Source organism: Sceloporus undulatus, chromosome 3, assembly GCF_019175285.1.
Source record: "Sceloporus undulatus isolate JIND9_A2432 ecotype Alabama chromosome 3, SceUnd_v1.1, whole genome shotgun sequence".
Classification (NCBI taxonomy): domain Eukaryota; kingdom Metazoa; phylum Chordata; class Lepidosauria; order Squamata; family Phrynosomatidae; genus Sceloporus; species Sceloporus undulatus.
Genome location: NC_056524.1, coordinates 209,243,821 through 209,267,909, shown reverse-complemented (window position 1 = coordinate 209,267,909; position 24,089 = coordinate 209,243,821). Strand labels below are relative to the sequence as shown.

The window sequence follows — 24,089 nt, the reverse complement described above, 5'->3', positions numbered from 1 at the left end:
GTCCACACAGACTTTGTTTCATGCACAAAATTATAAAAAAATATTATTTAAAGTTACCTTCAGGCTATGTGTAAAAGGTATATATGAAACAAATGAATTTTGTGTTTAGACTTGGTTCCCATCTCCAAGATAAGGAGCAAGCAGACTGGAGGAGGGCAAATGTTCCCATCTTCAAAAGGGAAAAAAAGAGGATCCCAACAATTATCGTCCAGTTAGTCTGACATCAATACCAGGAAAGATTCTAGAGCAGATCATTAAAAAGAGAGTCTCTGAACATCTAGAAGCTAATTCCATAATCACAAAAAGTCAACATGGGTTTCAGAGAAGTCATGCCAGACAAATCTAATCTCTTTCTTTGATAAAATTACAAGCTTGGTAGATGAGGGGAATGCTGTGGATGTAGTGTATCTTGATTTCAGTAAGGCTTTTAACAAAGTTTCCCATGACATTCTTGCAAACAAGCTTGTAAAAGGTGGGCTAGACAAGGTAATTGTTACATGGATTTGTAACTGGTTGACCGGCCGAACCCAAAGGGTGCTCAACAGTGGCTCCTTTTCATCCTGGAGAGAAGTGACCAGTGGGGTCCCACAGGGGTCTGTCCTGGGGCCAGTGCTATTCAACAGCTTTATCAATGACCTGGATGACAGGATTGGGAGCATACTTATCAAATTTGCAGATGACACCAAATTAGGAGGAATAGCTAATACTTCAGAGGACAGGATCAAAATTCAAAATGACCTGGATAGTCTGGAAAGCTGGGCCGAAGCTAACAAAATGAAATTCAACACGGATAAATGTAAGGTACTGCACTTAGGGCAGAAAAATAAAATGCACAGATATAGGATGGGGGACACCTGGCTGAATGAAACTACATGTGAAAAGGATCTGGGAGTCCAAGTGGACCACAAGTTGAACATGAGTCAACAGTGCGATGCGGCAGCTAAAAAGGCCAATGCAATTTTAGGCTGCATCAATAAAAGTATAGTGTCTAGATCAAGAGAAGTAATAGTGCCACTGTATTCTGCTTTGGTCAGGCCCCACCTGGAATATTGTGTCCAGTTCTGGGCACCACAATTAAAAAAGGATGTTGAGAAATGAGTGTGTCCAAAGGAGGGCAACTTAAATGGTGAAAGGTCTGGAAACCTTGCCCTATGAGGAACGACTCAGGGAGCTGGGGATGTTTAGCCTAGAGAAGAGAAGGTTAAGAGGTGATATGATAGCCCTGTTTAAATATTTGAAAGGAAGTCATATTGAGGAGGGAGCAAGCTTGTTTTCTGCTGCTCCAGAGAACAGGACTCGGAACAATGGATGCAAGCTACAGGAAAAGAGATTCCACCTCAACATTAGGAAAAACTTCCTGACAGTAAGGGCTGTTCGACAGTGGAACACACTCCCTCGGAGTGTAGTGAAGTCTCCTTCCTTGGAGGTCTTTAAGCAGAGGCTGGATGGCCATCTGTCGGGGATGCTTTGATTGGATTTCCTGCATGGCAGGGGGTTGGAGTGGATGGCCCTTACGGTCTCTTCCAACTCTATGATTCTATGGTCTCATTATGTACGTACATGCAAATACAAGTATTCAAAATAATAATGAAGTCTGAAATAAAAATCACTTCTGGTTCAAGCATTTCGGATAAGGGAGAGTCAGCCTGTATTCTAATGACAGAAGACTGCTTATCTTAAACCAGTACTATGTGTGTGCATGTGCAAAAACATTTTTAATCATTTTGTCAGGAGTTCAAAATCTGAAGCCTTCTAAGTCTGAACTGCTCTTGTTTTGACTGGGACTGATGGAAACTGGAGTCCCACTTCACTGAAAGACCAAAGGCCTCCCCTTTCCCCTAATTTTGCATATTAATATTAAGACCTGTGAAAACAGACACAGCATTCATGTATACCTGGGAGATAGTACAGTACTGTATACCTGAAGCAAAAAGAACAATGCATAGATTTTGGTATGTGCAAAGAATCTGGGAGACTAGTCTAATGTTAACTTTTCTGGCTACAGAATTTAGCAGCTTAATGTTCTAGCTGTAGTGATGATCCTGTCTATTATTAACCTCTTAAAAGCTGATGAGAGGCTGAAATGAATATTGATAGCCATTCAGAATGTGACTGCTGCCATTTTCTGGGACTAAATTCTGATATATGACAAAACAGAGCTATGTTGCACTAATAATTTTACTTATATGGTAGAGTGATGAAGGCCCCAAGAAGACTTTAGAAACCAAGGAAAATTGCAACAATATTTAAGAACTAAATGATGGTGGATGGGTGGGAGAGATACAAGATAAAACTGTGTAAGACATAAGTTGAGACAGTTTCTCTCTCTCTCTCTCTCTCTCTCACACACACACACACACACACAATACTAAAGGATGTTATTCATCTTAGGATGGCTTTTTAGTCTTATAAACAGGAACTGTCAGTGGGATAAACTTGAATAATCAGGGCATTTTATCTCTCTCCCACCCACACCCAGCACTGAAACACTTAATCTTTAGCTTTATATGTAAATCACGTGGTTTACTATCTCAATAATCTCAGGTTAGGCTTTAACATCTATAAAATATTGGTTATGTGTGAAAAACACCCTTTTTGTTTACCACTGAACAAGTATTAATAAGTTTTAGTATACTAAAGTTCTGGGGATTTTAGCCCTATATATTCTGTTTGCTGTTACAGCTGGTTAGAAGAAGCATTGGTCTGCTTGCTTTCAAGAGTTTTATGATTTCAGTGCTCTTGAAGACCAATTGGCATGACAGAATATTGACAATTAGAAATAATGTTAAAGGTTTTTGAAAGAAATTATTTACAATTACAAATTCTACTCCTGTTGCACTTTAACAGCAAATTTGAACAGGCCAGGCCTGGAAGACAAAGAGCCCTCCTCCAACCACCATCTTGAGGGGGAGAGAGGCCAGGCCTGGAAGACAAAGAGCCCTCCTCCAACCACCATCTTGAGGGGGAGAGAGGCCAGGCCTGGAAGACAAGGAGCCCTCCTCCAACCACCATCTTGAGGGGGAGAGAGGCCAGGCCTGGAAGACAAAGAGCCCTCCCCCAACCACCATCTTGAGGGGGAGAGAGGCCTGGCCTGGAAGACAAAGAGCCCTCCTCCAACCACCATCTTGAGGGGGAGAGAGGCCTTGCAATTTTTTGTATTGTTTTGCAATTTTACTGTACACCGCTATGATCATTTCGGAATAGCGGTCTATAAATAAAAATTATTATTATTATTATTCTAAACTAGTTCCTGTAGCAAAGTGTGGCTAAATATGGATATTGCCTTGCATAGAAGATGCAAAGTCAAAGAGCAATATAATTAACCTGCCCAAAGTTATTTATATCGGAGCACATGTTCACTTCTGCCATATGAATTAGCTAGAATGGGGTGAAATTAGTTTAATACCCAAAGATAAAATCTGCACCTAAGTGCAACAACAATGTAACAACTACATGAAGCAGGTACACCACATTCCATAGTACAGAGGAGATGTAGGTGATTTAAAATCACTACCATCTGCTACATCTCCCATTTCAAAGAAGTGAATCAGAGACTAGAGTTGTTAGGGGAAATAAGGGACAATGTTCCTATCCCTTTAATGGTTGTACAGAAGAGGGAATTGTAGCAGGGGTTGCTTATTGAACAAGGCCTGTTCCTTATTTCACCTGGCAATCCTATTAGAGATTTATAGCAAAATCCAGTTGCTATTCCTAACTGGAGAAGACCCACTGAATAAATTGCTGAAAGGTAAACCAGCAATTGTAAATGCAATCGATTCAATGTCTTTAGATGGGACTAACATTTAGAGTTAGCCCTTGGATTCAAATCTAAAATTTTAAAAGGTGGGGAAAATACATTCACTCATTCAGGGAAATGCTATCCTACTGCTCATGTAATTTGTTGTTGTGTGCCTTTACGTCGTTTCTGATTTATGGTGACCTTATCAGGGGGTTTTCTCAGCAAGGTTTATTCAGAGTGGATTTGCTTTTGTCTCCTTCTAAGGCTGAGAGTGTACAGCAAGCCCAAGTTTTGGTGACAGTCCCTAAGAATAGCTGCTTTTACATTCAGCTGCATACATACGTTTTGTTTTATTGTTATAAAAAGCTGGCCCTAGGGTTGCCAGGTAAAATAAGGGATGATTCCTGTAGCTTTAATGCATTTGCAGAAGATGGAATTTCAGCAGGTGTTTCTTGCATTTATTTAGGTTACAGGAGCCTTGTCCTTTATTTTACTTGACGACCCTAGCTGGCCTTCAGACTATTGTGAAGCTTGTATAAAGGCCACTGTACATTGTTAGACCAACGGATGGAGGCAATGTTGCTGCTGCCATCCAAAGTAGAGAACAGATACCTTCATTTGCAAGGATGATATATAGAAAATTGATCTGCCCAGTGCAATATCTTCCTTTCCAAGCTGTCCATTAATGAAGATAATTCAGTCTAGACAAGTCTTTTTAAAAAACCCAGTAGAGGAAAAGCAGAACAACTGTTCCTTGGAGAAGCAGAATGGAGCCAGTCCCATCTTCCCATATCTGGAATCAGAGCTTGGGAAAATTACTTTTTAATATAACTACCAGAATCCCCAACCAAATGACTGGGGGATTCTGGGAATTGTATTCCAAAAAAGAAATGTTGCAGGCAGTACTTGAGTCCAACGGCAGGAAGAAAAGTTCCTGAGTTAGCCCTCTGATCCATCTAATTTTGTTGCTTGTTGACATTTTAATTTTCTCTGTGGTGTTTACATGAAGTGTGCTGTTTTCAGAGGAAGTAGGTCAAGGAAGTGTAAGATGAGGTAGTAGTAACTATAATAAAGGCAAGGCCTCCTGATGGTATTGTTTTCTCTGAAAAGTGAGGGGAAACATTGTGGCAGGTCCCTTTACATAATTGAACATCCAGTTTATATTCTCTTTTGTGCATAGAAATACCGCTTTGGGAGACTTTCTCTGTGCATCAGAGCAGCAAGATATGCCCCCATCCTTTATCTTCTTTAGGTATTGTTCTGTCTGTCTGGGCAGCACTCTGCAGGTGAACTTCCAAGATTTGACATCTATTCCTGGGATGACATCTAGTTCATTTGTGTTTCTTGGATTTTAATTCCCATGCAATTAATGAGTACCAAGAGTCTGGTCAGTACATAAAATGGAGATAATTTAAATCATGGAGATACTATGAATATTGGACACTCTCATAGGGCAATTTGAGCATGTCTCCTCAGCAGTGACTCCCAAGTCATTCAGTGGGACTTACTATCAGGTATAACATTGCAGCCTCTATTATATTAGGTAGCTAAAAAGGCAGTTTCCTGGCTGTCAGGACCTAAGCTGTTTCCTGTCACGTTTTTGGCCCATTTATGGAGACGACTGTAGAGGGGAAAGCCATTGTTCTCCCGATAGATATAGACTCCAGTGATGGCATCCCATTGTGGCCTGGGCTGGACATTGGTCACCACAAACTGTTGGACCTGTTCCTGCTCTTCCTTGTCTAATTGCACAAAGCCGAAGAAATTCTTGACGTTATTGGCAGCCATGATCTTGGCATGTATCTCAGCAGTGCGATGGAAGAGCCGGATCTCACTGGAGCGGTATTGATCCCAGTAGGCTTCTTGGCGGTAACTGAGAGGTGAACAGCAGTGTTTCAGGCACTTGGTGATGAACACAAGAACTGCAACAACACCAATGAGCATCCATCCAAATAGCTGAACAGGACAAAAATAAAAGCAAAATAGGGTTTGAGTTGGTTTCCATATGTTTTATGGAGCTCCATCCCAAAATTCAAGTAGTTTATTCCTTCTGCACAAAGCTCACAACTGGGACAAGAAGCAGGAGGAGAATTAAAATCACGGCTGGAATTATTCACAGTTCTTCCAGTAAGATTTGTAATGCAGTAGTGTAATCTATATTTAAATTCCATGCTAGAAGCGTAAGAAAGTGTCAGAGTAATAAACATGCCCTATTCAATATAAACTTTTTAAAAAAATTAGTTCTTTACTATAAATATAACATATTGGTCCTTTTTATCTCTCTATTGGACTATAACTCTCTTAATCTCCTGTGTGTATATGCTTTCAAGTTGCCTGCCAACAACTCAATGAATTTTTCATAGGGTTTTCTTAGGCAAAGAATACTCAGAGGTGATTTTTCCAGTTCCTTTTTCTGAAATATAGCCTTCAACACCTGATATTCATTTGTTGTCTTCCATCCAAGTACTAACCAGGGCCAATCCTGCTTAGCCTTCAAGATCCAAAAGGATCTGATGCCTTTAGAGTAATCCTCTAGTTGTCACAGATTTTGAGATGCTGCTGTAATGCACTGAGTAGTTTACAGATTATTTACCTTTCCTCTGATTTATTCCCTTGAGCATGCTGGATTCAGGCAGAGAACACTGAACCATATCCAGGTAAATTCTTACACTATAGAGCATTGTAAACATGGATATGAATACAGTTACATTGCTGGCTTCTACCCTAGTAATCAGATGAATCTGTCTTTTAATAACCACAAGTTTGAAAACCTTCTAAAGCAGCGGTTCTCAACCTGTGGGTTGCGACCCCTTTGGGGGTTGAATGACCCTTTCACAGGGGTCACCTAAGATCATCGGAAAACACATATTTCCAATGGTCTTAGGAACTGAGACCATCGGTTGGGGGTCATCACAACATGAGGAACTGCTTTAAAGGGTTGCGGCATTAAGAAGATTGAGAACCACTGTTCTAAAGGAGCTTTCTAGATGCTGACAAAAGCACCCAGGAGTTTGGACATACACACAGGTTTAAACTTGAACCCACAGTTGTAGATTTTTCTAAAGGAAGAAATAAGAATCCTAAGTATTTGGACATACCTTTTAAGACCCAACAGGTCTCTTTCAGACTTTAAGAGACAGGCTTAGAGACAAGTAGCATTGCTGTTGTTTTGAAGAATGCCATGAATATTCAAGATAAGAAAATAAGACTTCATTATGCCACATAGTCACTATGCATTCATTAATGTCCAAAAGTTCAATACAGAGCCAGAGTTTGGAAAAGTTAATTTTTTTTTTTGATTACCCCAACCATAATCTGCCAGGCATGCAGTTATAAAAACTGCAGGCAACTGCGTGGACCCATTAGGGGAAAATTGTTTAAAACATCAGAAGTCTAATACCTAATTAGAGTCAATTAAAATGTCACAAGCCTGCTCACTGCTATTTGTTGTTGTTGTTGTTGTGTGCCTTCAAATCATTTCCAATTTATGGCGACCTTTAGGAAAACATATCATGGAGTTTTCTTAGCAAGATTTGTTCAGATGAGGTTTGCCATCGCCTTCTCTTGAGGCTGAGAGCATATGACTTGCTCAAGGTCATGGCTGAGCGGAGAATTGAACCCTAATCTCCAAAGCTGCAGTCCAACACTGAAGCCACTGACACTCACTATGTGATATTAATGCTACACAATTTCTTCTTTTACATTTAGTTGTTACCAATAATTGTCTCTAGACACAGCATAAACAAGTGTTTACACAGATATAAGGAACTAGGGCTGGGAGCAAAATAGGGCTGAAGCTGTTTTTTTTTTTTTTGGCTGCGAACACTTCTTTTATTATATAATGACAAATTCCTACAGATGGTAAATTAATACTATATCCTAGAGAAACTGGAGAATTCTATTTTATAGCAAAGCTTCCAGTGGAGAGACTAAAACCCATCATTAAAGATAGGGAAATAAAATCGAGGGCTTGTTTTTTAAGGCTGCAGTTTTCTGCACATCTCACAGCAATGTAGCTTAATTAAATTCACTGGGGCTGCGTCACGGGTAAACTTATTGTGCTCTGGGTTGTTAGAGCTTTATGCTGCTTTACACTGGTTGATCTGGAAAAACTACAGAAGAAGCTGAACTAGAAGCTAGGACTGAATTGCAAGAGTGCATGGTCAAACAATTACAGTACATAGATCATTCTCAAGAAAGCCAGTAAACATATTACTTGGAAAACTGTGAAACAGAGATTATAATATCCAAAGTTCATATGCATTCTTGAAATAACTATAGACCACCCTTTCTTAAAATCTGTGCCTTCTGATGCATTAGTGATTAGTCTATAATGGGAGTGGGCAAAGTGTAGCCCATGGACTACATGTGGCCCCTGAACCCCATTTTTGTGGCTCCAAACCCCTCATTAAAAAAAATTCTGGTGATTTTCACCTGAATACCAAACCAAAATATTCCTAAACTGCACATAAATGTGCCTAGTTGCCCTCCCTTACTCCAGAATTCACCCCCAAACCTGCCTCTTAGGCCAATAGTCAATCAAAATGGTTACTAAAAGTGCCACAACATCATGTCTGGACAGTCTGGTGTGCCAAGAAGCACAGGTATGGCCCACTGCAGGGTGGTGGTATTGTGTGGGCAAAATATTATCTCTGGCTCCCCATCTTTCTATAATATCCACAGGCAGCAAATCCATACCCTGGAATAAATAAAAAGAGGAAATCAAAGGAAAATGGTAATTTAAATCAATGACATGCATCTGCAAAATAGCAGGGGAAGTCAACCAAGATGTTAAAATTAACTTGTACATAATAAATACATGAATTTACTGCTTTGGTTATGTGTTCCATATTGTAATATGACAAGAATTCACATTTTAGACATGGAAACAGATTTCTCTATATTCTTGTAAGGAGGAAGTTCCCTTTCTCTGCTTCACATGAACAACTATGTAAAATATCATACCTGAGACTCATACTTTAATCGCCTTATAACTTCATCTTTAAATCTTGTCACATTCCCTGGAACATCATCACAAGGGAACCTGGCCATAGTGTCTGCTCCGTAGCCGGGTGGAAAATTATTTAGGGAGGCGGGATCTATGAATTCACTCAAGGCACACACATAGGCCTCTCCGCGAAGCAGCGAGATCACTGACCATGTGACAGGAGCCACTGCTGCCCGTCCCATGACAGAGCCAAAGATCAAGAAGTTGGCTGCTGCTGAAAAGTTCTTAGTTCCTCGCTTGTGGCATTCGGCCACCAAGTTCCAAGTGTGGTGGTTCCAGATGATACCAATGACAAATAAGGCCAAGGCTGGTACACCAATGGCAGCCAGACCATAGATGTAGTTCCTAGCTGGGGAGCATGGGCAATGGAAAGCAACCACAGAGAAAAGTTCCTGACTCCCAACAGTGCCCAGGGCCACTAGACCATTGAAAATCATCACATCTTTGCTCTTGAAGAAGAGTGAGAGAAAACGGAAGTTTTCAGCAATGAGGGCAGCCATGTTAGTTTTCTGTATCCAGTTGACTCTTTAGGTATTATGATGTAGTGAAGATATCTAAAAACACAAGGAGTTTTTGTGTTCTTGCTTGTCCATTGGCTGCAACAACAGAATAATCATTCATAAATAATGCTATGATTGCTGAAGAGACATACTAACATACAGTGCAGCTATAACTTGTAAACCAATCTATTAATAATCCTATACACACAATACTGTAAAAAAACAACCCTACATTTACATTTTACAATGTCTAGGTTTTAGCATCAACATTCTGTACACAAGAAATAAATCATGATGAATCAGGTCAAAGACTTATTTAGTCCTGCATTCTGTTCAAACAGTGCCAATCCAGTTATCTATGAGAAATCCACAAGGACATGAGTGCAATTGCATGCTGTCCCTGTACTTGTCTTCACCTGGTGACTGATATAAAGGCACACTGCTTTTCTAACTGGAGGAAATACATATCTACCATGGCTAACAGACTCTTTTGCATGAATGTGCACAGTTTATTAAATATTATTTATTTGTATCTACTCTGCCCTATACCAAAAAAGATCTCAGGGCAGCTTAAAAGTAGGATTAAAACAAAGAAACAAAAACAGTTTAAAATAATAAAAAGTACTTTAAATATACTAAAAATACATTAAACATAGTACAGTGAGTGGGCCCTTGGTATTTGCTGCCACTTGGCTCTAGGACCTCTATGGATACCAAAATCTGTGGATGCTCAAATCCTATTAAATACAATGGCACAGTAAAATGGCTTCCCTTATATAAAATAGCAAAATCAAGGCTTGCTTTTTGGCATTTATATATATTTAAAAACATTTTCACACCATAGATGGTCGAACCTGTGGATAAAGAATCCATGGATATGAAGGGCCAACTGTAAATAGATGTTAAATATTTTAAAAAAACAACAACTATGTACCTCAGTATTTGAGAACAACTGAGGTGCAAAGGGCTTCATGAATAGCTAACTTTTCACTTGGCACTTGCGTGAAATCAGTGATGGCACCAATCAGACCTCCAAGGAGAAAAGATTACACAAATTGGGGTGCCATGGCTGAGAAAGCCCTCTCCCATGCTTTAACACAGTATATTGACCCCATTGGTGGGACACAAAAGAGGGGCCCCCCTCAGTGTATGTCACTCTTTGGGCACATATAGGGAGAGGCACTCCTTCCTGTATTGAGGTCCCATGCTGTTAGGATTTTAAATGGCATCCAAAGCACCTTGCATTGAGACCAGAAGTATATTGGCAGTTAGTGCAATCCAGTATATTGGCAGGCACTTTTAATTCAGTTTCCTTTTAAAGCTATCCATGTTGGCAACAATTACTATCTTTTGTAGTAGCAACTTCCACAGTTTAACTATGTACTGTGTGAAGTACTTCCTTTTATCGCTTCCGAATCTCACACCTTTCATTTTAAATGGATTATCTCAAACTGAACAACAAAAAGAAGACAAGCACTTCTTCCATCTACTTTCTTCTCACAGTGCCTAATTTTATACACTTCTGTCCTTTATATTTGTGCTCTCTCTTTTATTCTGAGAACCCTAAATGTTATAGCCTTTTCTCATGTGGGAGTTTCTCCAGCCCCTTGATTGTTTTGGTTGTCTCTTTCTGCACATTTTCTAGCTCCACAACATCCTTTTTTCAGGTGCAGTGGCCAGAATTATGTGCAGTACACCAGATGCACTCACACCATATAGTTTTATAAGGACAGTGTTACAGTGGTAATTTTATTTTTGATTTTTCTAAATATTCCAAACATGACATTTCCTTTGTTACAGCAGCTGCATACTTGGCTGAAACTTTCATTCAGCTATTCACCACAACCCCAAGAACATCTTCTTGATCATTCTCTCCCAGTTCAGAGCCCATCAGTAAGGTGTACTAGAAATTAACTACTGACATGTACTGAAACATAACATCCTAAAAACAGTGGCTGGAATTCATTTATTATTATTATTATTATTATTATTATTATTATTATTATTATTATTAACCTTTATTTATATAGCGCTGTAAATTTACACAGTGCTGTACATACAATCTTTTAGTTAGACGGTTCCCTGCCCTCAGGCTTACAATCTAAGAAGACATGACACAAAAGGAGAAGGGAGTGGTGGTGGGGAATGGGCAGATGTGAACAGTTACATAGCTATGCAGTGACTGCCTACCTGATCTCCCCCCATCCCGTCTTACCAGGCAGCAGCTGCTGTGATCAACAGTGGTCTGTTCCCTTGAGGATTGGGAAGCAGTAACTAACCATCCCCTTCCTTCCTGTGAGTGATTTCCAATGCAACAAGCAGAAGCAAGGTGCCTATCCTAATCCTCTTTCACATCGGATATCGCTCTCATGAGGGGGGTGAGGTGTGAGGGAATATCAATCAACTGCTTTCCAATCACCAGGGAAACAGACCCCCATTGAGTGCAGCAACTGCTGCCTGCTAAATGAGAATTGGGGGACTTTCACAGTCCCTGTGTATCCCTTGATCTAGGGTATGCCTAGGGATTGTGTCTAGAGAACAGTCATTCATGTGTGACTCTAGGTTATGCATTCATGAATAAGTTCTGACCCCTATTTATTTTAGCAGAGAAATGTATGACAATAAAAACATACAGATTCATGCAATTTCACTAGAAAATGTACCATCTAGTGCTAGATGGTTATATACTCTGATGTTGATATTTCAAAAGTTATTGAAATATCATGTTATCAAACTGGCATGTACTGAAATACATTTATTTTGTCAAATACAGACAGCACACAATAATTAAAAAAAGCACATTCTTTTTCTTCAGCCAGCTTATCAACTGGTTTCATTAATCATAATAGAAAAATAGAATGAACTGAGTATTTCTTTATCTGGGGAGGGGAGGAATTCTCCCTCTCATAATTTTCTTAGATCTCCATCTGATTTTCCATTCTCCATTCTCCCCTATATTTACAAGAGAACATTTAAGTTTGTCTTACCTTTTTACCCATCAGCTGGTTGCTATGAGTTTTAATGATCTACTGGAGTTTTTTGGAATCTGCAATGAAGCAAGACTATTATGAGAGTCTGGAATACAATGCTGTTGATCTTGGATACCATCTGTGTCCTTTCTTCCCAACTTTGCTCTGTGAACTTCATTTTTGTTGTGCTTCCATTTGCTAGTTATGACTCTTAACTCTCTGACCAGACTATTTATTCTTATCAACATGGAAATATTAAAATGAATTTACTAAATTAGTCTGCATGGGTTGGGCTGAATAAATGGCCCTTGTTGGATGAGATGATAAGGAGTAACTAGTTATTGTCTGACTAATTTGAATCAATGGGAGTAACAAGGACAACTTGAATCCAACATTTTGCATGACACAGCTATGTATCCTAACAAGTATAGCCACTCGACCTCATTTGAGCAGTGTGCATAATGCATCACTAAATGACCTCTAGTGACAATATGATTAATGACACATGTTTGGTACAGAAAATGCCAAAGAAAAGGGGATTTGCTGCCATAGCAATCAGCCATACGATTGCCATAGCAATCACAGGTATAAGACCTGCAGGTATTACCACAGAATCAGTTCTCAACAACTCCAATAAAATAAATTGCATTGGCAGGATGAGTAATACTTCAAGAGAAATGTTCCAGTTGGGACATTCTCATGTATATTAAACCCAAAATTAATATATCTGAATTTTAGGAAAGGCTGGGGAACATGTAGCCCTTTTAACATGATTGGAGTGTAACACCCATCTTCTCTTGCCACAGTCTACTCTAGGGGTGGCTTCTGAGAGTTGTAGTCCAATAGTATCTTACGGGCCATACATTCCCAGATGTCTGTTTTTTGTTTTTGTGCCTTGATCAGAAGGACATGTGACCCATGAGGGAGTGGCGTCGGGGAGGGGGTCTTCCCTGTTTGAAGGAGAAAAGGAAAAATAGAGAGAGGCCTCTTCTATCCTGGTTTCTTTCTTTCTTTCTTTCTTTCTTTTTTTTGATTTCTCCTCAGTTTCAATTCTCTTTTTTTTATATATATATATTTTAAATTTTTTATTGATTAAAAACATACAAACAAAACATAACGCAAAGAAAAAAATCAACAAAATATCAAAACAATAACACCACCATAACCACATTAAACAAAAACAACTTACATTTAAAAACCCTTCCCTTCCTTCAAATTAAAGACATCTGTCGTTTGTGTACTTTCTTCCTTTACATTCTTCCTTTCTTTGTTGCAGATTATTGAAAGCTACCCCTTCAATGTTATTAATATTGTGTTAATTGTATCCATTACCATTATAGATTGTAACATTATGTAACATTTAGCTAACAGATACATATTTGTTAATGTCCCCTATGAATATATATTTTTCCTGTACTGTATTCTATTAACTCCATTTTCTATTGTACACTTCATATCACTTCGTGTTTCTTTTTCCTTTGTGTACTATCAATCATTCTTTTATTTTCAAAGCTTGACTCGTCTTGTTATATTCACTAAGCACACTATTAATATTTAACAGTCTTTTCCCGTGCTATATTTTTATCTATATTTCTTTTCTGTTCTTTATTTCTGTGCTTTCTTTATTTGCTCTTTACAATGTTCAATAATGGGTGCCCATATTCCCTCCCATCTTGACTCCTCTCCATCTCTCAATATATTTGTGAGTCTATCTGATTCTATCATATCAAACACTTTCAAGTACCAATCCGATATCAGTAGGGCTTCTTTACTTTTCCATCTTCTTGCAATCACCATCCGAGCAGCTGTTATCATATAAAAGATAATTTTTCCAAAATCTTTTTCAAGTTTTACATCCTTTACCATACCCAACAGAAAAAATCCAGGTTCGAATTTAGATTTCTTCTAGTTCCTTATGAATTCGTCTCCTGGTTTCTAATGTGAATAACAGAGTTTGCAAGACAATCAGTGCATAAGGCCTTAAAAACTACTTTTCTGAGTCATACTAAAGGTCCATAGTCCAACTCCAGTATTCTGCCTTCACCATCAGTGGTCAGCCACATCCTGTGTCCAAATTACAAGCAAGCTATAATGGAGACAGCCATATCTTTCAGTAAAGTTAGCTTCTACCAGATCTAACTGTTCATCCATAAAAACTGTTATTTTGTGACCTGCTGCCTCAATCTGTTGGGCGTTGGGAGAGGCGGGCTAAAAATAAACATTATTATTATTGTTATTATTATTACTATAGTCGGCTCTTCTTATACACGGATTTTTTATACACGGTTTGAAAATGTTTAAAAAAAGTACAAATTTCAAATATCAAAATTTGATTTTCCATTTTTTTTATAAGGGACACCATTTTGCTGTGTCATATTTAATGGGACTTGAGCGTACATGGATTTTGTTATACACAGGGGATCTTGGAACCAAACCCCAGTGTATAACAAGGGTCCACTGTATTGTCCATCAGGGAGGCAGGCTTTGCCTAACATCACAGTATGGATACCTCCACCTCAGCCAACTGGTTTTGGGCATGAAGGGCAACAGATTAATTTTGTGGCTGAATGTTTGCTGCTAGGAAGAGTGAGGGGAGCTTGTGGGATCTTCCAGATTTTGAGATATGGGCTACAAGTCCTAGAATCCCATCCCCCCGGGCCACCATGTTCATATGGGAGTTGTAGTCTTTTCTTCTGTTACCTGTCCTCTTAAATTATTCCAAGGACTAGAATTTTGACATGTGAAGCATGTGCTTTACATCTGAACCATTGTGCTTTCCACTATGAAAATGAAAGGGTTTTTTTTTAAAGAAAGAAAGATGGTATAATGACCACTTTCCACTCAAAACTAGTGACTAGTCATCACCACTGGTTACTCTAATAAGTTAAAGGTTGAGTTTAAAGTTTTTAAAAATTAAAGGTTTGAGATATCCTCCTGTTCCAAACCTCTGTGCTAGCAGTGGTAGAAAACCATTAAAGTAGGAGTGATGCTATTTCCTAGGCAGAAGGACTAAGTGATGGCGAACCTATGGCACGCGTGCCAGAGGTGGCACTTAGAGCCCTCTCTGTGGGCACATGTGCCGTCACGCCAGCACAGAGTTTGTCAGAGTTTGTTACTAGAAAGCCAGAGGGACATGGCACTTTGCAATAAATAAGTGGGTTTTGGGTTGCAGTTTGGGCACTCGGCCTCTAAAAGGTTCACCATCACTGCCCAAAGCTTGATTTCTTCCACACATAGGAGTTTATCACACGGAAGGAATTTCTCTTAATTTCGAATGAAAAGAAAGTGGGGCCAGAACGCATTCACCTGAATTCGCTAGTTCATCAAATTTATGTGAATTTGAATTGCATTCGAACTGATTTTCCATTGCCCAAAAATAGATTGCCATTGCCCAAAATTGCATGTGGTAGTCTATCATGCAGTAACGTTAAACCCCCTGATTGTGTTCAGATTGCCATTGGATTATACTTCCAATTTCCCTTCTCTGATAAACTCCAGTCACACACAAACTGTTTGGGCAAAAACAGTAGCACAAACCAACAAAAGACATGCTCCTCAATGTTTCTACCATACTTCGACTCTTCCAGATGCATTGTTGCTTCTGATATGACAGGAATATATGTTTTGTTCCATTGTGTACTGTGTTCCAATTATATTGCTGTAAGCTTAGCGCATTGGGTTAAATTGTCTGTAGGTCCCTTTGAACTGTGTGGTTCTTGATTAAATAACTGGAGTATGCAAACCTGGTTGAAATTTGCAGTAGAATTGAAGGAGTTTATCTAGATGTCCCTGTCCAAGTACACTATCATTGTGACAAGGAACTTAGGGCTTTTACAAAGGTTAGGAATAAACTCTTTTAGAACATGGCCACATAGCCTGAAAATCCCACAAAAAACTATTTAGAAGTTTACAATGAGAGCAAAAGGGCATGCATAAATATCAAGGGAATTGAATATAGCAATTAGAGGAATTCCAGAAGCAAATGATTTTCAGTATGTCACTCTTTGCAATACTGGAAACTAGAAGACTGAAGGATCATTTCACTGGAGGGAGAGAATTCTTATTTAAAGGACAATTTCCTCATTTTGTCCTTCCATGATGGCTCTAGGGCTCTTAGAAACATGTCTGCCTAACAGTGGCATCCCTAGGGTTGGTGTCACCCCACCCCCCATTGACCATTTCACACCATAGAGAATCCTTAGTAATGCTTTTTTGGACTAATGTTACCCATAAATCATAATTCCCATATATCACTGAATGTCATGCTAATAGCTGTGACATACCCAACTAGCAAAATTAAAATTATACCTTCAAATTACACGGTCATATCCACAACCTAAATGCATTTACAAAGAATTTGGTTAAAATGTGATGTTTTAAAGAACATTTAAAAATAATTAAAATTTCTTAAAATTTCAAAAATAATTCAAAAATTAAATTAAAAAATTTAAATTAGAAATTTTAAGTTTAAGAAATTCTGAGGCTTCTCCTTTCTCCTCCCACTGAGCTTTACTCCATTTCCACCATCTTTTAAAGCCTTTTAAAGGGAAGCAGGTGAATGCCACAACCCATTTCTGCTAAAAGGTAGCTGTTTGAGGAGCAGTAGTGTCACACACCCCTTTAGGGTGTCAGCTGGTGCAGACCATACACCCTGCACACCCCTAATGATGCCACTGCTGCCCAAGGCCCTATTAAACCCTTTATTCAGTTCTGTGTCAGGGAAAGTGAAGGATGCACTTAAAATTCATAACTTGTGAACCCTTATCTGTTCTCAACCTGCATACGTATAAATAGACACAAATATTACTAAGTTTGTGTAAGCCTCCAGTAAGGTCATCCCAAAGGAAATGAACATTGAGTCGTTCTGCACCCATGGAATTCTCGTTGCTCAAAGAACTCAACTGCATGGAACAGCAAATAATTAGTGTCTGTCACTTTCTTGCTTATATATAATTGACTCAGTTTGGACAGGACCTTCTGGAGTTCTTCCCCATCTGGTTAATTGAATTAGTTAATGTCACCTTCAAATTTGGTCACTTCACTGCTTCACCTAATTTCTGTATCATTTATTCATAAGTTGATGGTTTATAACCATCCTTGTGGTTGCTATCATGTGCCTTCACATCATTTCCAACTTATGGAAACCCTATCATGGGTGTTCCTGGCAAAATGTCTTCAGAGGGTTTTTTGACATTGCTTTCCTTTGAAGCTGAGAGGGTGTGACTTGCTTAAGTTAATTCAGTGGGTTTCTATAGCTGAGTGGGGATTCAAACCCTGGTCTAAAGGGTCCTAGTCCAGCACTCAAATCATTACAACTGTTTTGTTCTCTTCACTGTTAAAATGCTTGTTTTATTAATATTCTCTGTTTCCTGACATTTAGCCTGCTACACATCCATAAAAGGGCATATTCCTTTCTGCCTCAAGCTCTACATTTGCTTAAATGATTGCCCGGTTTGTTTAGGACTATTTTAACTTCTCTGTTATCTAACAGACCAATGCCTTTCTAGCTGATTTCCAAAGAATTTTAACTATTCTATTTTCAGTATTTTCAGTCATTCTCAGTTCTTCCTATCCTATGCCTTCCTTATTGTCAGTGTTTGGGCCTTTTCTTCTTCTTCACTGGGCAGGAACTTTCACTTTTTGAAGGATGCCTTCTTCCTTTTTATAGCCTCCTCCACTCGGGTATTTTTAACCACTGTTCCATTCTTTCAGACTTGAAAATGCCTTTTCTAATCTGTGGCATACAGTTGTCTCTCCATATATTTTTTATCCACAGATTCAACTATCCATGCTTGGAAAAAAGCAAACCTTGATTTTACCATTTTATAGAAGGGACATCATTTCACTATGCCATTGTTTCTAACGGGACTTGAGCATTCACAGATTTTGATATTCCTGGGTTGGTGGGTGAGATCCTTGGAACCAAACCCCAGCGGATACCAAGCAGTGGTGTCACTAAGGTTGGTGTCACCCAGTGCAGTAATTCTTGGTGTCACCCCCCTCCCGCACTGACCTCCATCCATACTACACACCCTTAGCCATGCTTTTAGTTCTGATTTACTCATAAATCATAATTCCCATATATTGCTGAATCTAATGGTAATAATTGTGACATAAACAACTAGCAAAATTAAAATGATCTTTAAATTACAATATCTCATGCACAGAATAAATGTGTTTACATATACATAGTTTCATGTGATTTAAAGTGAAAATTTGGTAAAATGTGATGTTTTTAAATATATATTTTTAAAAATCAACAATTTAATTTTTTTTAAAAAAATCAAAAATTACATTTTGAAATTTGATTTTTTTAAAAACTGGGACCTTTCCTTTCTAGTCCTACTGACCCTCTCCCCACTTAAACCATTTCTTCAGCATTTTAAAGACACACAGGAAAATGCCACAGCTTGTTTCTGCCAAAATACAGATGTTTGAGAATCAAGGTTGTCACCTGATGCACTTTGCACACACACCTGCACCTCTCTAATGACACCACTGATACCAAGGTCCACTGTACTTTGCATTTGAGCATTTTGCATTAAAAACAAATTCCCAAGGAGGTTTGTCCCTTGCAACAATGGTAGCATCCACACTGAAGAAATAATCCAGTTTGATACCACTTTAACTACCATGGCTCAATCCTATGGAATCCTGGGATTGTAGTTTGTTATGGCACCAGAGCTCTCTGAGAGAGAAGGCTATAAATCAACTACAATTTCCAGAATTCCATAGCTCTGAGCTTTGGCAGTTTAAGTGGTGTCAAACTGGATTATTTCCACAATGCGGATTCAGCCACTGTGTGTATGGATGTGCCTTCAAGTCACCCATCAACTTATGGTGATGCCATGCATTTCATAGGGTTTTCTTAGGCAAGTAATACTCAAAATTGGTTTTGCCAGTTTCTTCCTCTGAAATATAGCTGGCAGTACCTGGTATTCTTTGGCGGTCTTCTGTTCAAGTACTAACTAGAGTTAACTCTGCTTAGCCTCCCAGGTCAGAAGGGATCGGATATCTTTTGGGTATTTAGGCCCCAGTGCTTATAACAATATGTTTTAGTATTCCTTTAACTAACCCTCTGATTTCTGGTGAGGGAATAAAAATTAACTATGACTGTGTTGTTCTCACTGTGAACCAACATTTACAAGCATTTGAGAGGATTATACTGTATTCACTGATTCCACATAACTTCACTACAAATTTGCCTGTGACTTACATCATCTCACAGGCACCTGTTCAGCATTAAATCAAATTGCCAGAGGAAGATAGGTATAGTACCTACACATTTTCTGGGTCACTGGCAATGCTCCACACACCACTGCATCCCTGCCACATGCCAAGTTCAGTTAAAGCCAATTTGTTACTGAATCTTGCACTGAAATCTAAACAGAGCTGGAGAATGTAACTTTTGGAGTACAAGTTCCAGAGACCCCAGCTAAGATTGTAGTATATAGTTACAAGTACTGTTTTTACAACTAAAAAGTTCTAATTTATTGTGATTGATTAAACAAAACAATGCAAATAAAAGTACAGTGGATCCTTGTTATACACTGGGGTTTGGTTCCAAGATCCCTTGTGTATCACAAAATCCGTGTATGCTCAAGTCCCATTAAATATGACATAGCAAAATGGTGTTTCTTATAAAAAATGGAAAATCAAGGTTCAGTAGTTGAAATTTATACTTTTATACTTTAACATTTTCAAACCGTGTATGCTTGAATCCGTGTATAAAAAATCCATGTATAAGAAGGGCTGACTGTACATGCAATAGGCCCTTGGTATCCACTGCAATTGGTTCCATGACCCCCATGGATATCAAATTCTATGGATGCTCAAGTCGCATTATATACAACAGTGTAGTAAAATGGTGTCCTTCCTTTAAAAGTGGCAACATCAAGGTTGACTTTTTGGATTTTTTTTTTAGTGGGGGGAATAATTTCAAGCTGTGGATAGTGGAATCTATGGATATAGAATCTGTGGATATGAGGGGCCAACTGTATTGCAGGAACCCCAATATGCCTATTTGAGATAACAAAATGTGTTTCTATTTTCTTTGTTTCTTTTTAATATTTTCAGCAGTTGTGCCATGCCTTAAAAAAGCTTATCTAAGGAACAAAAACAATATAAAATTGTTATAGAATAAAAACCTAACACAAAAGGAACAGCTATATTTAATATTTTATGGTTTATTCCATATTACAGAAATCCCACAGAACCAAAATAGCCTCTCAGGCTGTGTCTGCATGGGCCAGAATACTCCAGGAACAGCCCAGAGTATTATGGCCCCAAAGATGCCCTAAAGTCCCACTGTTACCTGGGCACTCTGGAATAATGCTGGGCAGCTGCTTGCAGTTGAATCCTGCTGTGGATGTGCAGCCTCCTGCTTCTGCCACTGGAGTTACTTCCCCTGAGGCTGAACCTAAGGTGCCTAGAGTTGAACACATGGTTGGGTGCCTTGTTCTGACTTCAGAGGGAATTACTTGTGCCACCTCTGGTGCTGCCAAACAGCACAGAGAACACACAGTAAACAGTTACAGTATCGCTTTAGAAGGTTCTGTATTTTCTGGGAAGATCTGGAATAAAAAGTGACTTTTTGTATGGGTGAGTGTACAATGGGTTTGGTATTGAACTGGCCATATGCTGTCAGGGCAATTGCACCGGAATAGGAGATTGGGCTGTGCATTGTCTGGACTGATCCCCATGAGGACTGGGGGAAGGATGTGTTATTTGGCCTGTGCGGACCTGGCCTCAGTCTACTGAATGCCCAGATCAGAATGGTGGCAGCCTATGGCTAACAGTTCATCAAATCCTGGTGGAAGAATCTGTAGTTCAGGAAACATCCCTGAACTACAAGCTGTCCTGCTGAAGGAATATTGCAGACAGTTTAGTTCTATTTGGAAGGAAGTAGCACAGGAATGGCCCTTGAAGATTACCAGATTCCTGGGGGCTATGTATGGTCCATATTTTTCATATTTTGACTTATTTCCTATACAGTAGTTTCCATTTCAGACTATCACTCCCTGGTCAGAGAATAGTGATGAAGTGGCCAAACAACCAGGCTTATTTGCAGCATCTACTCCATAAACTAAGATATGCCCCCATTGTTTACAACTGGCCACCATCAATCCTAATCAACATTCTTCTTAATTTATTAATCTATAGATTAAAAGTTGCAGCTGGCTAAATACTTATGCATCTGCAGTCTCTGTAGTACAGTAAATTTGACAGTGGCAATTAAGAATGATAATGCAAGCGAGAGAGACACTATTGGGGCATTCTGTTCCACTTACTCACATATACAACTGAGTCATGGCCTCTGGACTCCTGAAGAAATGTGCCAAGTCCAACTTTTAGACCAACAAGAGATCCCCAAAATATATTTGGGAAAAACTAAACTGGATTAGCAATATATACAAGAAGTGATGGCTTGCAGATGAGAACCTGAAGCTGAAATGTATAGCTTTTGTCATTCTCTCCTTCCTCCCCCCTTGACGGTGTAATCTTCAGAAATACATGAATGTACAGTATAGCTCTTTGTTAACAATAATGGAATTTGTTAGTCTTATGCCACAGTTGGAACATAAATGCTAAAAACATGTACGCCTGGCAATTCACATGTCATCTTGCTGCCTGAATGCCCCACCCTTCCATCAAGTGCCGAATGTTAAAAACAATTAAACACCCTCGCCTGTTAGTGACAGTTCTGTAAAGATATCTTCCATTTGTTTAAAAGCTGGACTTGTATAGAGGCTGATAAAATCAGAATAACATAAAAACACCACATGAAACTGAAATCTTGATGATGTGGTAGAGATCTGCTGACAGAGAAGGCAGAGGACTGTAGTGTGTAAAGTGCTCACTCTCCTGTGTTTTCAGTTTGTTGTTGCTGGACATAAATGCCAGAATGGTAACTGATCTTCCCTGTGGGAGGAAATAAGCAGCAAATCTAATCTGTTCCAGTTCTATAGCTCTGACATCCGGCAGCCCAGCAAACTCCTTTCCTGATTAAAGCAGAGCTAACAATCACTCTCAGTCTTTGGGCAGTTGGGAAAGATTCTTGTTGCACCATGAATAATGCACATATTTTAATTTTATGTTGGTTCTCCCCATACCCAACTAAAACATAACAGAAAGAGAAAATAAATAGATGGCACTTACTTCAGAGGGTTATCCAGTTTCTTGGGCTTTTTAGCTGACTCAATTTACTTCAAACATATCTGCTAGTTGTGCACATGAGAATGCAGAATGGAATCAGATGTAGAAATTGCGCCTAACTGAAGAAATGGTTTAAAAAGAGTGGGTGTGCTGGTTTCCAGTAGTTTCCTTTTGCTTACAAAAGTTTTTTTTTTTTCATGTGAGAGGGGAGGGAAAAAAAGAACCGTCAGGGTGGGGATTGTACAGAGGGGGAAGGAGAAAGAGAGGAAAGGAAAATATGGGGTTTACTGTGCTGCTTTCAGAGAGAAAAAATGTGCCTTTAAGGCAAAGAATTGCACAGGAAAATTAGTGGAAAAAATGAAACGCTCCATAGCCACGTCAACATGGCTTGGCATCAGAAAGAAGGAACTCTTTGCTTTCAGTTGCTTGGTTTATCCAAACTATGCTCCTGCTGTACTTTATTAAACATCTGAGGTCAGTCCTGCTCCTGTGCGTCCACTGGATAAAGCTAAGTAAATCTGCCTTAGGAACAGTCCTCTAAGATATATGTACTATTTAGCAGGATCCCTTCCCTAGAGGTGTAAATCAGACCACAACAGTGGGCCTTGAGATACTAAAGATCAAATTAGAAGTTGCATTTATTGGTATTTTTACAGAGATTCTCCTCCAAATGATGTCTGTTTGTGACAGTGTGTGGTTTTCTTTACCAATATGTCTTTTATTTAATGTGCTTTATTTTCTGACTGGTTATTGGAAAGTGGGTTAAATATAGGTACGTATTAAATAATTCTCTTAACATGTAATTTAACCCCAAATGAAAACTTTAAAAGATGCTGAGGATGAATTTGGTGCTCCTTTTTGTTTTGCTACCTTACTTTATGGGTTCCTGCTATAAATATGAGGTTACAAAAATGATATGCTTCCCTATCATGTTAATTTGTATCATTTAAAAACATTTTTATATTCTTCAAACACCCACATACCATCATCATCATCATCTTCATTTATATTCTGCCTTTCCACCAAAACTAGCAGCCAATGCAAATGCACACAAAATGACTTAATAGGTATGGTATGTAAAATCTCTTATTTTTAGCAGGAATTCATAAAATCAGGTAGCAGAACAATGATTTATTTATTGGAAAGGTGGTGCTTTGGAGGAGAGTTCTACAAATACCATGGACTGCCAACATTACTATATTCATGGGTCGGATAGCAAATCAAGCCTGAACTCTCTCTAGAGGCTGAAATGCCAATTTCATGCTTTGGCAACATCATGAGAACAACATGACTCATTAGAAAAGATGAGAATGCTTGGTAAAGTGGGAGCCAGGAAAAGAGGAAAACTGCATTATAGGTGAATTGACTTCATCAAAGAATCCAGGGCTCTGAGTCTGCAAGACCTGAGCAGGGCTGTTGATGACAGGTAGTCTTGGAGGTCTTCCATTCATAGGATCACCATATGTTGAAGCTAACCAAATTGCAATTACAGTGGTTATCCGGTTGGGTTTGGTTCTAGGACCTCCCCCCCCCCCCATGGATAACAAAATCTGTGGATGCTCAAGTCCCATTCAATTCAATTGCATAACAAAATGGTGTCCCTTATATAAAAACAAGGTTTGCTATTTGGAATTTATGCTTTTTCAAGCTGTGGATGCTTGAATCTGTGGATAAAAAATCTGTGGATAAGGAGGGATGACTGTAACAACAACAATCAG

The 24,089-nt window shown here is 38.9% G+C and overlaps 1 protein-coding gene across 1 annotated transcript; it reads right to left on the bottom strand.

Annotated features, from left to right (window-relative positions):
* Positions 1 to 3,190: 3,190 nt before the first annotated feature.
* Positions 3,191 to 22,472, bottom strand: CALHM2 (calcium homeostasis modulator family member 2). The gene is made up of 4 exons (XM_042456777.1): positions 22,375 to 22,472; positions 12,235 to 12,293; positions 8,705 to 9,343; positions 3,191 to 5,695 (listed from the first exon to the last, which is right to left on the bottom strand). The coding sequence occupies exons 3-4, from the start codon at positions 9,245 to 9,247 to the stop codon at positions 5,279 to 5,281; spliced, it is 960 nt and encodes a 319-aa protein (XP_042312711.1). The 5' UTR covers positions 9,248 to 9,343; positions 12,235 to 12,293; positions 22,375 to 22,472; the 3' UTR covers positions 3,191 to 5,278.
* Positions 22,473 to 24,089: the final 1,617 nt, after the last annotated feature.